Source organism: Tursiops truncatus, chromosome 12, assembly GCF_011762595.2.
Source record: "Tursiops truncatus isolate mTurTru1 chromosome 12, mTurTru1.mat.Y, whole genome shotgun sequence".
In the NCBI taxonomy this organism is placed as follows: domain Eukaryota; kingdom Metazoa; phylum Chordata; class Mammalia; order Artiodactyla; family Delphinidae; genus Tursiops; species Tursiops truncatus.
This window is the reverse complement of record NC_047045.1, coordinates 40,737,755-40,754,414: the sequence shown is the minus strand read 5'-3', so window position 1 is coordinate 40,754,414 and position 16,660 is coordinate 40,737,755. Positions and strand designations below refer to the sequence as shown.

Sequence of the window (16,660 nt, the reverse complement as noted above, 5' to 3'; positions counted from 1 at the left end):
ATAGATTTACTGCTTCCAAGACTAGAGCATCAGCACTCCCTAGAAGTAGCAAACATTAAACAAGTTAATATTCCTTATTCTAGCCCCTCATATAGTGTAAAGCTCAGGAATCTTAATAAAAATATTGTGAAAAGACTTACTTGCACAATCTTTTTATCAGACATCCCAGCCACAAAGAGATTTTGCTTATCTTCATCAGGATTAAATTTGACACAATAGGGTACTTTTCGGTTTGTAAATCTTGATATACACTGTCCTAAAACCAAAGACCCAAGTTAAAGTAGGTAAAATAAATTTGACCCTTTAAAGATAACCCTGGGATTAAGATCTAGAGATCATTTGCTAATAAATTTTGAGGAATGGCAACCTGCTTGTTCTTTACTGTAAACTACATTGTCCCTTTTCAAGGATTTTTAATGATTAAAAATAGTATATTCAAGGGGCTTCCCTGGTGGCACAGTGGTTGAGAGTCCGCCTGCCGATGCAGGGGACACGGGTTCGTGCCCTGGTCCGGGAAGATCCCACATGCCGCGGAGCGGCTGGGCCCGTGCGCCACAACTGCTGAGCCTGCGAGCCACAGCTACTGAAGCCCGCGTGCCTAGAGCCTGTGCTCTGCAGCGGGAGAGGCCACCGCAATGAGAGGCCCGCTCACTGCAGCTAGGGAAGGCCCGCGTTCCCGCGTGCAGCGGCGAAGACCCAGTGCAGCCAAAAATTAAATAAATGAATGAATAAATAAATTTATAAAAAAAATGCAGCTAGAGTTGAGGACCACTGCCAAAGAGGTTAAGAGTATGGGCTTTGGCATTACAGAGACCTTGGTTTGAACCCAATTCGACCATTACTAGCTGTGTGACCCTAGAAAAGTTACCTCTTAAGCCTCAGTTTCCTCATCTATAACAATAATAGTATTTAATCTCATAATGATATTTTAAGGATTGACCAAGATACTGCAATATAAGCACTTAGTACAGTGCCTGGTAGACAGTGTTCAATAACTATTACCTATTTTCTTTATCCTTAAAACTCAGTAGGATGAAAGATGGTTGTCTAATTATATAAAATTATACTAGCCACAACGTGCTGATGTAATCAATATGTCTGTGAATATATAAAACCAATCTTTCCATGGAAGTTTAGACCTACATTTTAACCAATTGGGGCAATTAAATTAAATTCTGCTCATCAGTTATTTATTGTGCTTCTATGTTGTGCAATGCAGTGTGCTAGGTTATGTAGGGGAACAAAAAGATCAATTAAATAGTCTACGGAAATTTTTAAATTTCCTTGTCTATCAATATATTTGCTTTATAAATTGTAAATATTTGGTGGAAAAGAAATTTCATAGTAAAAGAGCTACTTATATAGCTGAGTTTCAACTCTACAAACATTTTGTGATATTAGCTGATAGTCAATGATATGAGAATCAGCAGTTAGGGAAGGTACCATTTTACCACAGAAGACCACTCACATTGTTTCATTTAAAAACACTAATTTATAAGGTAAATAGATGTTAGTATAAGTGAGCTCTTTCTTACCTGTCTCAGTGTCCCAGAGCTTAAGATACCTGTCATACGCTGCACTGAGGAACTGTGTTCCTGCAGTATTAAAGCAGATGTCCCTAACAGCTTTACTGTGACCTAAAGGCAGAGACAATAGAAATGGAGGTGAGGTGAAGTATGTTCTTTTAAAATATAAGCACCATAAGAGAAACAGCATTAAACAGTATTTTTCAAGCCATGCTGTGAGTCAAAATCACTGGAACCCCACATGCTGATTTACTGACTCAGAATATGTTATGTGTGGGCTTGGGAATGTAGGTGGTTTTTTTCCCCTTTGAAAAGCTCCTCTGGTGATTCTGATGCATAAAATTTAGGTAAGAACCAAAAGAAAAGATGTAACTTTGTTTTAAAAAGTCTCTCATGCACTCTCTTAATATGTTATACATACAGCTGATGACTAAACAGTCAAAAGAATTTAAGGAAACATAATAGTCCAGTTATTGCCAATGAAAGAGAAATGGCTGGTGACGTTTTGAAGGTTCACTCTGAGATTACTTGCCAAGCTGGAAGTGAAAACAAAGTGACCTAAACCTAAGGTTCATGAAGTTGTGGCCTTTGTTCAATAATTGTCTATTTCTGTGATCACATTCCCGAATTTCATAGAAATGGATTCAGAATCTCAGAGACTAAACCTTTTTGAAAACAAATATTAACTATTATTTAGTTTTAAAATGGCATTTGACAATAATGTTAAGGTGCTTTCCTTGGAAATCAATCTTGCCTGACCAGTGAATTCTTCTGAAAGTTACAGAGGCAAATAAAATATGATTAAATGAAAGCAGAAACTTTCCTACTCTTTACCATCCCACCATGACAAAGACTGCCAAGCACAATTGTGCAAGATGTGCATGGCACAAATTGTCAGCCGTACCCAGGGGTCCTGAACCACTACCACCGATGACCTCCAGTCATGGCAATTAGGCATTCTTTTGTACAGCAGGAGTCCCAGTCAGAGCTGCTATCATCTTTCTAAGTAGGAAATTTTCAGTTTTCCACTGAAAAACTGCCAGTGCAGGGGAGACAGATGGAGATCAAATCCCCTGTGTCGCAGGAGACATTTTGTTCCCTGTACACTGCTGAGAGCCTTCCCACAAGTCTTCTTCTGGGCTGCCCTGGCATCTCGGGCCGCATTTGTGCAGTGAGGCCCTAAAATCGTAACAAAGCACTGGCAAATGGACTCCCACTTAAATCTAAAAACAAAGCCAATGTAATTCACACAAATACCATTTCAATTTGGTACAGTTAAATTTCAAAACATAACTAGCCTTCACACAAAATCTGACAAAGACAATAAACTAGTATCTACCAACAAGGCTGTCCTCTTTTTGGCTTTCTTTCCTTCAAGGAATTCTCTCAACCTTATCTCTTTATCTGTTTTTGTTGCCAATTCCCAACCTCTCTGCAAAGCTCAACATCTGTCTATCTAATTGCTTACTGGACATTTTTATCTCAGTATCTCAAAGGCAGCTCAAATTCCATTAGTCTGAAATCTCATCATCTTCCTATGATGAGTAGCACCACCATTCTTCCAGCCACCTGAGAGTCACTCTAGATTCCTGCCTAACTCTTATCACTCACTTGCTAACCAAGTCCCATTGGTTTTAACTCTTTTTTTTTTTAATTTCTATCTTAAAATTTATTTTTTATTTTTACATCTTTATTGGAGTATAATTGCTTTACAATGGTGTGTTAGTTTCTGCTTTATAACAAAGTGAATCAGTTATACATATACATATGTTCCCATATCTCTTCCCTAACTCTTGTTTCTTTCCTCTCTCTCTGCCGCTTTAGTTCAGGCTCTCATTATCTCTAATCCAGACCAATGAAATAACCTTGTAAATCACTTTCTTGCCTCCAGGCCTGCCCCACCAAAGCATCCTCCATACTGCCACTGTGATCTTTGTAAACTTCAAATCTGATCACGTTGCTTTCCTGCAAGAGCAATTCAGTGGTTGGCTTCCCAAGGCCCCCAGGACAGTCTAAAGGTCTTCCATACTCTGCCCTCCTCTACTGCTTTTCTCCACTGTCATCTCGTACTATATCCCTCAGGCTAACAATTCTGAAGTATAAGTGGTTCCCTCAAAGCAGTATGCTTTCTCATTCCACTCTTGCTTTAGCTTCTGCTGCTGTCTCTTCCTAGTTCTTTGTCTACATGGGGAGACTTACCCCTCCTTCAAGACTCAGCTCAAGTCCATGAAGGCTTTCCTTCATATCAGTGTAGTAAAATTACTGTTAATGTTATTGTAGTTTAAAAAGTCTTTCCAAACAGATTTATAGCCAGAGAGAAAAGAAGTATTACCAATAAATGTTCGCAGACAGCGCCTGTCTCCGTAAACCTCCCATAGCTGGAGAAAAAACCACACACAGAAACATTAAATTTAATACAAGACTTTGATAAAATGACAACTATCAATCACTAACAATAGTCGTATGCCAGCTATGTATGTGCATATCTGTGTGTGTACAGGTTATTTAACCAAAGGCATTATATATCATTAAACATATTGTTCAGTGCTGTTAGTGACTTGCACTATTTGGACTACACACATACGCATGTGCACACACATACACACACACTTTAGAGCTAAACTCTGAAATCAAGAGAACTTAGATGGAGCTTATACAGGTGGTTTTCATTTTCTTCTTGTTCTTTTCTGTATTTGATATATTTTCTATGATGAAAAGTTTCTACTTATGTAATACTATGAACTACTTTTAAAAGAATTATGTTATTAAAATATTATAACATTTTGGTACTGAGAGGTTTTTTTTTTAACTTTTCTGAAGTATTAACTTATAAAAGCTGTTATGAAAATGATAATCTAGACTAAAATATAACAAGTTCATAATTCTGATCACATCTAAAGCGAATTAATACAATAGCTTTGAAACTACCTTTATTATTGCCTGCCTCAAATCCAATCCTTGACAGTGTTGCTAATGATCTAAAATAGAAAGCATTTCCTGGCCACCCAGTGCCTACAGGATAAAGTCTCAGTTCCCATAGCATACCAGGAAAGGACCCTAGGTCCTGGTCCTTTGCCTTGATTGTAGTCATTCTATGCCTCTCAGATTTTAGACTCTAGCAGTCACACCACTTGCGGTTTTCAGCACATACCATGCTGATTCATTCTATTTACTCCTCTCAGACATACTCTACTCCCTATGCCCTTCCCCTGCTTACTTAGTTACCTTCCTATTGAGGTATGCTTCCTCTCTGAAACCAGAATACCTTGCATCTGCCTCTACAATGATCATTTACATCATAACGAAACAATCACCTTAAGAGCAGGGACAGTGCCTAAACAATTTTTTTTAAATTTTATTTATCTATCTGTCTTATCTATTTATTATTTATGACTGCATTGGGTCTTTGTTCCTGCACGTGGGCTTTCTCTAGTTGCGGTGAGCAGGGCTACTCTTCGTTGCGGTACGCAGGCTTCTCATTGTGGTGGCTTCTCTTGTTGCCGAGCACAAGCTCTAGGTGTGTGGGCTTCAGTAGCTGTGGCACGCAGTCTCAGCAGTTGTGGCTCATGGGTTCTAGAGCACAGGCTCAGTAGTTGTGGCTCACAGGCTTAGTTGCTCTGCAGCATGTGGGATCTTCCCAGACCAGGGCTTGAAACCGTGTCCCCTGCATTGGCAGGAGGATTCTTAACCCCTCGCCACCAGGGAAGCCCCTAAACAATTTTTCATCCTCAGTCCTTTGCACATAATAGGTACCTAATAAATGTTTACAGACGTGAACAAATTAAATTCTATGCTGGTCAAACAGAAGACCTTAATCTCAATTAACATAGTCTGTATAAACTGCAAGTTAAAGGAAATAAGTCTTTTTACTCCAAACTGTTGTCCGGTCATTTTAAGCCACTAAGTTGAGGTAAATGCCTAAATGGTTGCTCTTATCAAAAAAAGCTGCCTTTATATGTTGTTACTACCCATGAATTATTTACAAAGAATAAAATTTTCATGAGTCAACTTTCCAAGACTCAAGAGCACTATAGGGTTGATATTTATTGACCAGTATAATGATCCAGACACAGAAGACATAAAAAAGATAAAAACCATGCTTCCAGATTTAAGTTTTTAAAAGGCTTTCCCATATTCAAGTTGACATGTATTGGCAAGTGAGTTTTTCTACCACACATTCTACAGCTGAACATCAACTAAAGTTGGACCTTCCCAAGACTATAAAAAGTGTGAGAAGAGGCTGGGAGCAATTCTGCTACTAGCATTTAGAAGAAAAAGGGTGAATTACATTATCTGCTCTCTAAAAATGGGTTTTCTATCACATGTCCTCTCTACCTTTAAGGTACTAAGGAACAAATGAACTCAGTTACATATCTAAAACCTCTATAAAAATGCATTATTGGTGATTAAATATTTATGTGCCTAAAGCCAATGTGATTGATTATGTCCTAATCAGCTATCTAAGCTTACAAAGAGCCTAGCCAAGGGCCTCCCTGGTGGTGCAGTGGTTAGGAATCCACCTGCCAATGCAGGGGACATGCGTTCGCGCCCTGGTCCGGGAGGATCCCACATGCCACGGAGCAACTAAGCCCGTGCACCACAACTGCTGAGCCTGCGCTCTAGAGCCCGTGAGCCACAACTACTGAGCCTGTGTGCCACAACTACTGAAGCCCGTGCGCCTAGAGCCCGTGCACCGCAACGGAGAGTAGCCCCCACTCACCTCAACTCGAGAAGGCCTGCGCATAGCAACAAAGACCCAACGCAGCCAAAAAATATAAATAAAAATTTTAAAAAATTAAAAAAAAAAAAGAGCCTAGCCAATTGGACCACAAAGCCATATCTGAATCAACGTGTTTGGAAGCAGTTCATAAACTGCTGCATTCACAGGGCTTAAGAGAAAATAATTAGCCTCTAATTGCCTAACAAACCCAGATTTATCTATAATAACCGAATAGATTTAACCAAAGCACTAGCTTTGTAGCACTCCTACTCTGTTACTGAAAACTCACCTTAATTTTACAGTCCATGGAACAAGACAGCAACAAATGGCCAGAGAGAGGAAACAATCTGACTGCACTGACGCCCTGTAAAAAGGAATTAAAATTATGTCAGAAGCATTTGAAATCTCAGCTAAAATTAAACAGAAGGGAAAGACAGTGTATTTTTAAGCCACCTAATTTACTATTTTTCTTCATTCTAAAAATCATACCCTAGAATAACCTTCGTTAGTATTCTAAGAGCAGCCCTTTGGACGCTAAGCTTTTCAAGATTTTTTTTTAACCTTCATTACTGACTTCCTCACCCAAGGGAATTCTTGGTCAATCATGTTACTAATGCCCTCACTCCTCTTCCTTCTTTTACTCAGTACCTTTGCTCTTTGCTAAGAGCTGGAAATTATCAGTTGGAACAGTGCAGATGACAAAGAATAGTAACATCAAAATTTTCAAGTGTCTTTGTCTCTGCATCAGTTTAAGAATATCATAGTGTATAAACCAGGGAGCATCTAATCTTCTTTGAAGTGTGATAACTCTAATTGCTAAGGTAAAATTATTGAGGCTTTTGTGCTAGTATCAGCCCATTACTCACTGACTTGGTGCCCAAGAGGAAGAATATTATGGCAGGAACTTGGAGGCGAAGGCCTGGGCTACCATAAGGGGATAGGACACCAAATCATGAATGCTTATGTCACGGCCCAATCAGATGACCTTGAAGACTGAGTATTCACTTGTGACTCATATGTGTTGGTACCGCCAGAGTCTGACTCCGGTTTATCTTCAGTTTGACCTCCCTGTTCTATCTTGACTTCTTTACATCTTTACTAGAAATATTGAATGTCCCACATCAATAGCTGAAAAGTTATGCTGGTGTCACTGTTATACATTACAACAAACAAAAACAACCAATTTGCTTACCTTTGTGTGTCCGGACCACACATGAATTTGTTTTTTGGGAAGATAACACTTCTCAGGTGGCACAGGTGACCGCAGATTAACACCAACATCCTGAGGTATGTGAAGATAGGACCTGCCTTGATAGTCATACATTTCTTTAACTGAAACAAGAAGGCAAAAGAAAGCAGTGAACAAATAAAAGCCATAGTCATGAAATCTACATTCTTAAAATAATAACAAACATTTTATTCATAGGGATATTGTTGCATATCAAGGTTTTGGTAAAAATACTCTGATGATGTTAAGACCAAGAGTCAGCTAAAATTTAACTGCCTGAAATCATAGCTATTATTTACAATTAGTGGTAGTATTTTAGAATCCCTAAATATTGAGAGAATATCAGACCTTTAAATAAGCTCTTACTTCTTTATCCAGTTACACATTTTAGTGGCATATACAAAGACTCCACTGCAGTACAATTACAGCGAGAGAAGAAAAGATAATACTTGGGCCTTGTGAGTCATTGGCAAAGAATCAGAAGCAAAACAGGATAAGAAGGAAGTTAAAACAAAACAAAAATATATCAACTACCCTTTTCCCTGCTTTCCTCCTTTATGTCCTTCCAGGTTCTTTTTACAATCTCTTTTCTACTTTCAACCCAGATTTTACAATAAAGTCACATGTGAGAATTAAATGACATAGTATATATAAAGCATTTAGTAGCATGCTGCACAGAGTAAGTACTCAATAAATGTTGGCTATTATTGTTATTATGGCCACAAGTACCACAGTACTAAATAGACTCCTTGGAGATAAAACTGGAGCTTGAGAAGCTAAACGTGACCTCGTGAAACCTATATATTTGATAAGTGATATAACATTAGAATAATCAATACTATCAGAACTGAATTATTCTTTTAGTCTGGTAGTCACTACATAATTTCCCCAATATAACTAGTTACTAATGAACCAGGTAGAGTTTAGAATATAATTTATTTTGGTGAATATGCATTTCCTTCTACAAATCAAAGTAAGTATGAGAATCTTAATCTCCAGTCCACTTACATGAAAAACAAAGTTTATTCTTTTAAAGTATAATTTAGTAACAGTTACGAACTGTGATCATACCTGGAGAATATTTGGCTTGGGTTAAAAACAAAAGGTTAAAATGACTGGGGGAGGGCTTCCCTGGTGGTGCAGTGGTTTAGAGTCCGCCTGCCGATGCAGGGGACACGGGTTCGTGCCCCGGTCTGGGAAGATCCCACATGCCGCCGAGCGGCTGGGCCCGTGAGCCATGGCCGCTGAGCCTGTGCATCCAGAGCCTGTGCTCCGCAATGGGAGAGGCCACAACAGTGAAAGGCCCGTGTACCGCAAAAAAAAAAAAAAAAAAAAAAAAAGACTGGGAGACTAGTTATACATCAAAAAGAGTCAACTTTATCTTAGGAAAGAACAGACTGTGACCCATAATCTCCTTTATCTACCTTTAAAAAAAAATTCATTAGCACTTCAAAAAAAATCATCTGTGGCTATCTCTTTAATTAGAACATAGAAGAGGTTTGCTATAATTTCTTTGGGATGCAAACTGTCCAATATAATTCTTAATAAAATGAATTCTAGCAGCTGATTAGTAAAGGCAATACATATATTATGTGAACAGAGTAAATATCTGAAAGTTTATCATAAAAATGAGGAGGCATAAAAAATATATTACCATGTAAGATTGTCTTTTCCTCTCCAGGTTTCTCTTCTTCCTGTTTGCCTTTTTTCTGCCTCTTTGCTGTAATTTCATCCAATTCTTTTTGTTCTTCCTAAGGGAATTAAGGAGTGAACTTTTAAAATGGATGTTCTAGAACCCCATCCTGGCCAACATTGGTCATAAATTCTTTATAATGAGGCACACTTTTTTGGTGAGGCAATAGCCGCAAGTATGTCTCCCAGGATAACAATCTCAACTCTTTGGCAGACTACAAAATGGCACTAAACACACAGTGGGTACTAGTTAATACTTCTAAACTCATTGTATACAAAACCCATCCTTCTGGGACACCTAGAAAGTAATTTGATGTATTATGCTAATTATGTAAGTGAAAAAATGAGGCAATTAGAAAATCTAGTACCAGAAAAGACAGTGAATTTTAGTAGATGATGTTCTTCAGTAAACAGCTTTTAATAGTCATAAGGATATAAGCAGTGACTACAGATTTGTGACACAACTTTTGTGGGAGAAGCAGTAAAAGCAAGGTGGGGTAGTAGTAAATCCTTATAATAACTGAGAAGTCAAAATAAATAAAGAGCAGCATATATGTATTACTGAGATAATTGGATGTGAGATACAGCTAGAATGTAAGCTTCATGAGGATGCGATTTTCTTAATCTTTTCCACTGCTATATCCCTATGACCTAGAACAGTGACTGGCTCATAGAGACAGTAGGATTAGGAGGTGGAGAGGGGCAAGTAGGGTTTTATAGTTTTACTTTATAAACTTCATAATATTATGAAAAAAAATAGACATACTACTTTGTTAAAATTTTAAAATAAATTAATAAATAAAACCCATCATGAATTCTAAAATCATAGAAAGGCTGATTCTGTAATTACTATCTGAATATCTGGCATCAGAAAATCAGCTACCATAGCACCTTAATAGTATTATCAAGGTGATTTTTATTAAAAATTGTTCAATATTGTATTTTAATTAAAAAGTATGGAAGATAATAAATCAGAAAAATATAAACAAAAATTATTCCAAAGAAAAACAAAGGAATTATTGTATTTTCTCTATCTAAGGCAGAGAAATTCTGATGAGTTATTTGGTTCTCTAAGGAAACCTCGTTTATTAATATAGGTATCCTTCATAGAGACATAGCAGACACCTGAATTGGCAATGAAAAACATCACAGCTTACTTCTGAAGGTTTGGCTACATCTTTTTCATCCACATATTTTGCCCACGGTCCCAAGAAACCATCAATATTAGATGCATCATTTTCTTTGAATTTTTTCCTCTTTTCTATTTTCTTCTGACCAGTTTCAAACACAGTTAAACCTATATTAAAAACAAAAAAGCAGAGATCATAAATATGGATATTTTCTAAAGAAACAGCAATGTATATATTTATATATATTTATAAACACAAAATATTTAAAACACAAAACGAAACCTACATGAATCAAGATACACCAACTCATGCTATATAAAAAGAGACTCAACCTTCTGGGCAAAGCAGCTTTCTAACACTGCAATATGTTGCAAATTCTAGTATATGTGAAGGAAGAAAAGACCCAGCTATGTAATCCTGCAGTGGTACACAATCTTTTTAATTAATCACAGATCTTTATCAGTAGATTTTACCAGTTTTTGAAAGAAACATAGCAATTTAATAATGCTGAATAATGATAAAGTTACCTTTGAAAGCAAGAATAAGCTAAAATTTCTCATTCAAAAGCTGAATTAGATAAAATTACATTAAATAATTAATAACTTTTCCTTGCTTCACTTGCTTCACTGTATTGTAATGCAACAATATAAATTAAAGAAGGTTTCACAAGAATCTGGCACTTCTTCCAGGTGATCTCAATCTAAACTTGACCTCTAATACCATAAATCTTAACAGTAAGAAGAAAAGAGGAAAGAGGATGTTTCTGGTTGGGATTCTCATTTGATCAGTAGGAGGTGGCATGCTGTGTGTAGTCATTAAATTGGAAAAAGAAAGGTTTACGGGAGTCAGTCAAAATTTAACTGCTAACTGAGAATCTAGCTACATAAAGATATAGCTTGTAGAGGTCTAACAAAGAGAAAAGCTTAACCTATATTAATCCAAATCAGTTTCCTTTAAGCTGTGTTATAACAAAAGGTTGTTAAAATCCTATTTTAACAACAATCTAGCTCATAAACCATCATATAGGCTATCGGTTCCCAACCTTTTTGGCACCAGGGACTGGTTTGTGAAAGAAAATTTTTCCATGGACCGGGGGGTGGGAGGGTGGGGATGGTTTGGGGATGATTCAAGTGCATTACATTTATTGAGCACTTTATTTCTATTATTATTACATTGTAATATATAATGAAATAATTATACAACTCATCATAATGCAGAATCAGTGGGAGCCCTGAGCTTGTTTTCACTTGCCACTCACTGATAGGGTTTTGATATGAGTCTGCAAGCAGTTGATTTATTATGGTCTCTGTGAAGTCAAACCTCTCTGCTAATGATAGTCTGTATTTGCAGCCGCTCCCCAGCGCTAGCGTCACTGCCTCAGCTCCATCTCAGATCACCAGGCATTAGAGTCTCATAAGGAGCGCACAACCTAGATCCCTCACATGCGCAGTTCACAGTAGGGTTCGTGCTCCTATGAGACTCTAATGTCACCGCTGACCTGATAGGAGGTGGAGCTCAGGTGGTAATGCAAGCGATGGGGAGTGACTGTAAATACAGATGAAGCTTTGCTCATTCGCCCACTGCTCACCTCCTGCTGTGCAGCCTGGTTCCTAACAGGCCACGTACCAGCACCTGTCTGTGGCCTGGGTGTTGGGGACCCCTGATATAGGCTCTAGAGTTACTAAGTGCCTTCGTACAAACAGCATACTCTTCTTCTATCGAACATTTTATGGATAAGATTCCAAGGGGCCAATGAGCTTTGTGGCAAGTTAGCATTTAGAGTATGATGCTTTGTCTTAAAATAAGTACAAAATGAATACAAGTATAAACATATGTTTTAAAACACATATTCAAACTCAGACTTCAAAGCAACCCTTGAAAGACAATCTCCACAGACGTGCACGATGAGATTTTTTTCTGCTCTCTTAAAATGGAGCTTGACATTAGTGTTGAGAAATAAACTGCTAAAATCAGATATACATTAGTTTTCATTTCTTGAATGATTTCCACAGGACTGGAACTGTGCCAAGAAATCACTCCCCACCCCCCAACCCCGCCACTACAGGTATGACTATCTTCCTTACAAGGTTGCACACCTAGTAAGTGGCAAAAGCAAGCTCCAAACTAATATTTCTATACATTGCTCTAAACTATATCCCACTATTGTCTCAACTTAAAAAAAAAAAAATCAAGAGATAAATTACATACTAGTTTTTCCCTACTGTCCAAAGTCAATCTACAACCAATAAGTATAGGTATATATATTTGATATTAAATATTGATATTTCAAATAAATTACCTTGATTTTTTTCCGCTTCTTCTACAGAACCAATATACTTAGTAGACACTTGATGGTTATCTAATGAAGGGTCCAAGGCATAACCTGAAAGGAGCAAAGTACAAATTACTGACTCCATTTTTTTCCATTTACAATTCATTTTGATTCTATACACATTTACTCATTTTACATTTTCCTTCCCAGATGCTGAAAATGGTCTCTTTTTTTGTTTGTTTTCTTGTGACTTTATTTCTTCCTTATGTTCTGAAAGTATTAACAGCTTCCTTTATCATCAGGATGTACACACCAATAATTCTATCACAAGCAAACCAAATTTTCGATTGTAAAGTTGCTTGTGCAAGATAATTTCAAAGACCTTTCATTGTGTTGGATCTCTCTGAGCTTATCTCCAAAAGAGTTATCACTTTACTTTATCACATTCAACTGTCCACTGTTACTCTGAGGACTAATCCTTCTTTCATGAGCTATGTTTCTATTTAGAATCATTAACCCAAATCTCAGGCTGGACAATGAATGACTTCAGTAGAACAGATGAATCTAGCATATTGACATTACATTACTAACAGCCCGTTAGGCCAAAATATCAAACTTTAGTCTTAAATTTTCTAAGAGCTTAAAAATATACGTATATCATACATTCAGGAGTTTAGAAATCTTTTTATTTTTGGTAACAGATAATGCATGGTTTAGTTTATCAAGTTATATAAACTTTTAAATAATTTAAAAAAGAAATAGGGTAAGAAGAATCACATAAAATTTAGCTATTATTTTGCAAATACTATTCTCAGTAAAGATAGTCTTCCCTCCCAATGTAAAAATAGTATATTTCTACTTCATAAATCATTATTTATATTTCTTTGGTAAGAGCAGTAAGGCTATCTATTAGCATATTTATGTACTCCTTCAGCTAGAGTGTGTAGCTACATATAAATGTAGTCTTCAGTGGTCTATGGGAACTTCAGGAAAGAAAGTCTGTATTAACTGAAATCAGTTTTTCTTCAATTGGGGGTGCTAGTATGATAAATGTTTGGTAAAATCAGTTTTAGTAATAATCCAGTATATTCACAAAAGAGAGCTAGATCATTAAATCAGTCTATGGCCTACAACCCATGTGAACAAGCATGAAATACTACATAAGAGTACTTGCGCATTTTTCTTTAGCGGTACATTCTAGTGAATGTAGCTAACAATTAAATTTTCTTATATATTTATTTACATTTTAATTTTCCAGCTGAAGATTAAAGGGAACTTCTTCTGGGAAAAAGAAAAAGATTTGTCATTAAACATACTTTTCAGACAAGCTAAGCACGTAGGTATTCAACTCACCCTCATAATACGCTAACACTGAACCAACCACCTAGGTATTAGCTCATTTGCATATAGTTTTTTTTTTTAGTATTAAAATATGTTCTTGGCCTGAGGAGAGAGCTTGATGGCAGAAAGCAGCTTTGCAACCTCTGAAATCACAGGTTCAAATCCCATGAGTTATTTTATCTTTCATCTCTTTGACATAGAGAATAGTGTTTAGTGTTCTATAAATTATTTTTCTAAAATGAGACTTCATAAGGCTCATGTAAAATTTAAACATACCCTAAGTTAAAAATCCCCATCTCAACCATAAAAATTTATCTAAAATGTAATTCTGTCTTGAAGGAGATATATATCTACACAAATGGCGTTGCATTATGTGTTTAGGGAGATGGTGTAGGAGGCAGAGAGGGAAGGGAGAACTCTGGTTCTTCTTATGGTCTCTGTGTAAGCACCAATTGCCAGCTCATCTGGCCTGGAATTTCCTCTTCTTCTGAGGAAAGGAACTTATGTTCTCCTCCTTCTCCACACCCTCTGCGGTAAAATCTTTACTGCCACTGTCACCATTACCACTACTGCCTCCCACCCAGGTAATTAGGGGATAATAGTATTTCCCTTTACTAATAAGGGATGTTAAATATTTATCTATTGATAAATGTCTTACTAGAAGTTAGCCAGCAACAGAACAAGATATAACTCTAACACTACAGAATTTTAGTCCAATTAGTTTTCTACCAACCTATGTCTCAAATAAGTGAATATATCTATATTTAAGTTCTGAAATATTCTTATCTATCTTTCTGAAGCTTATTTTCCATTTTATCTTTTTAATAGAATTACTGTTCACTTTTTAAAAAATTTTTAAATTTATTTTCTTTATTTTTTTGGCTGTGTCGGGTCTTAGTTGCAGTACACAGGATCTTTCATTGCAGCGTGCTGGCTCTTCATTGTGGTGCGCAGGCATCTTTCTAGTTGTGGCGTGTGGGCTGCAGGTTACATGGGCTCTGTAGTAGTGGTGAGGGGGCTTCAGAGCACGTAGGTTCTGTAGTTTGTGGCATGCGGGGTCTCTTGTTGAGGTGCGCAAGCTCATTAGTAGTGGCGCATGGGCTTAGTTGCCCTGCGGCATGTGGGATCTCAGTTCTCTGACCAGGGATCGAACCTGTGTCCCCTGCATTGGAAGGCAGATTCTTTACCACTGGACCACGAGGGAATTCCCAGTGTTTACTTTCTTTCTTTGCAGTTTTACTTGAAATGGCTCTAATAATATTAGTTTTATTGTTAGATTCTTAAGATTAGTAATATTAATGTCTCAATAGGTAAATGAGAAGAGACTGTAAACAATTTGCAAAAGAATGATTACAAATATATGAAAAAACCTTCAAACCTCACTAGTAATCCAAAAGGATAAAGTTAAAATAAAGAAATACAATATTTTGACTATCAAATAAACAAAGGAAAAACAATCATATGGATCTTGAGTAAGGAAAAGTAGGATTTTTATACATGGTGGTGGCAGTAAAAGTTGGGAGAATTCTTTTGGAAAACAATTTGACAATATATAACAAAAGTTTTAAAAACATTTACATTCTTAGATCCACTTCTGGAGATTCATCTTAATAACGAAAAACAACCCATAAAGTTTTATGCACAAACAAATTCACTACCACATTTTAAAAAGCATTTTACTGCAGCTTAAAATATACATCACCACATTTTAAATAATGAAAACTAGAACCAACTTGCAATCTAAATGATACAAGAATTTTTTCATAAATTATGACATCTTCATTCAGCAGAGTATTTTAAAAAATCATTTAAAAATGTTAATAAAAGCTTTGTGACCGCCTGGAGGGGTGGGATAGGGAGGGTGGGAGGGAGGGAGACGCAAGAGGGAAGAGATATGAGAACATATGTATATATATAACTGATTCATTTTGTTGTAAAGCAGAAACTAACACACCATTGTAAAGCAATTCTACTCCAATAAAGATGTTAAAAAATGTTAATAAAAGGGTTTAATAAAGAGTTAATATTGAAGTTAAAACTCAGTTAATAATGAGTGTGGTGAAACTAAATGTGTTTATTAATTAAAAAAATTTTTTTTACTGGAGTATACTTGCTTTACAATGTTGTGTTAGTTTCTGCTGTACAATGAAGTGAATCAGCTTAAACGTGTCTATTTAAAATTTTCCACTTTCATAGACTGGTGTGGAGAAAATCATGAGTGAAAGGAGGACAAAGGGGAGAAACCTTACTGAGAATCCCCAAGGAAGACCAGTAAGGGAACAGGCCAGAAACCCAAGACAAAAAGGGAGGAGAACAGGACAAAAGAATTCATACAAACCATTGAGAGACTAAGAACTCAGGACAAACATGATAAATGGGAGCTAAAAGCAAAACTGTAGCATAAGTAAATGGGATGATACAGTAAAGGAGACTGTCTTTACAGATTAAGGAATAGAGGTGGCTGTGATAAACTAAGTAAAATAATACACTTAGATTATAACACTGCTATAACCATTTAAAAATGGTTAGAAAAGTAGGATCAGTGTTCTATATCCCAGCAGAGTTATAGAGTGATAAATATGAGACTTAGATGAATTCCTGGACTTCCCAGGTGGTACAGTGGTTAAGAACCCGCCTGCCAATGCAGGGGACACGGGTTTGATCCCTGGTCTGGAAAGATCACACATGCCGCGGAGCAACTAAGTCCGTGCGCTACAACTACTGAGCCTGCGCTCTAGAGCCCGCGAGCTG

At 36.8% G+C, this 16,660-nt stretch overlaps 2 protein-coding genes across 2 annotated transcripts in view; one reads left to right on the top strand and one right to left on the bottom strand.

Moving 5' to 3' along the window:
* Window positions 1-16,660, top strand: part of METTL24 (methyltransferase like 24) — a 196,866-nt gene that overhangs the window by 136,498 nt on the left and 43,708 nt on the right. The window lies entirely within an intron of this gene.
* CDC40 (cell division cycle 40) overlaps window positions 1-16,660 on the bottom strand; it is a 55,035-nt gene that overhangs the window by 10,469 nt on the left and 27,906 nt on the right. Inside the window, exons 4-11 of the mRNA XM_019929574.3 lie at window positions 12,596-12,679; window positions 10,324-10,463; window positions 9,129-9,225; window positions 7,439-7,578; window positions 6,536-6,610; window positions 3,859-3,904; window positions 1,536-1,637; window positions 141-256 (exon numbers count right to left, since the gene is read on the bottom strand). Of these exons, the coding sequence (XP_019785133.1) occupies window positions 141-256; window positions 1,536-1,637; window positions 3,859-3,904; window positions 6,536-6,610; window positions 7,439-7,578; window positions 9,129-9,225; window positions 10,324-10,463; window positions 12,596-12,679 (800 nt within the window). The remainder of the gene's footprint in view (window positions 1-140; window positions 257-1,535; window positions 1,638-3,858; window positions 3,905-6,535; window positions 6,611-7,438; window positions 7,579-9,128; window positions 9,226-10,323; window positions 10,464-12,595; window positions 12,680-16,660) is intronic.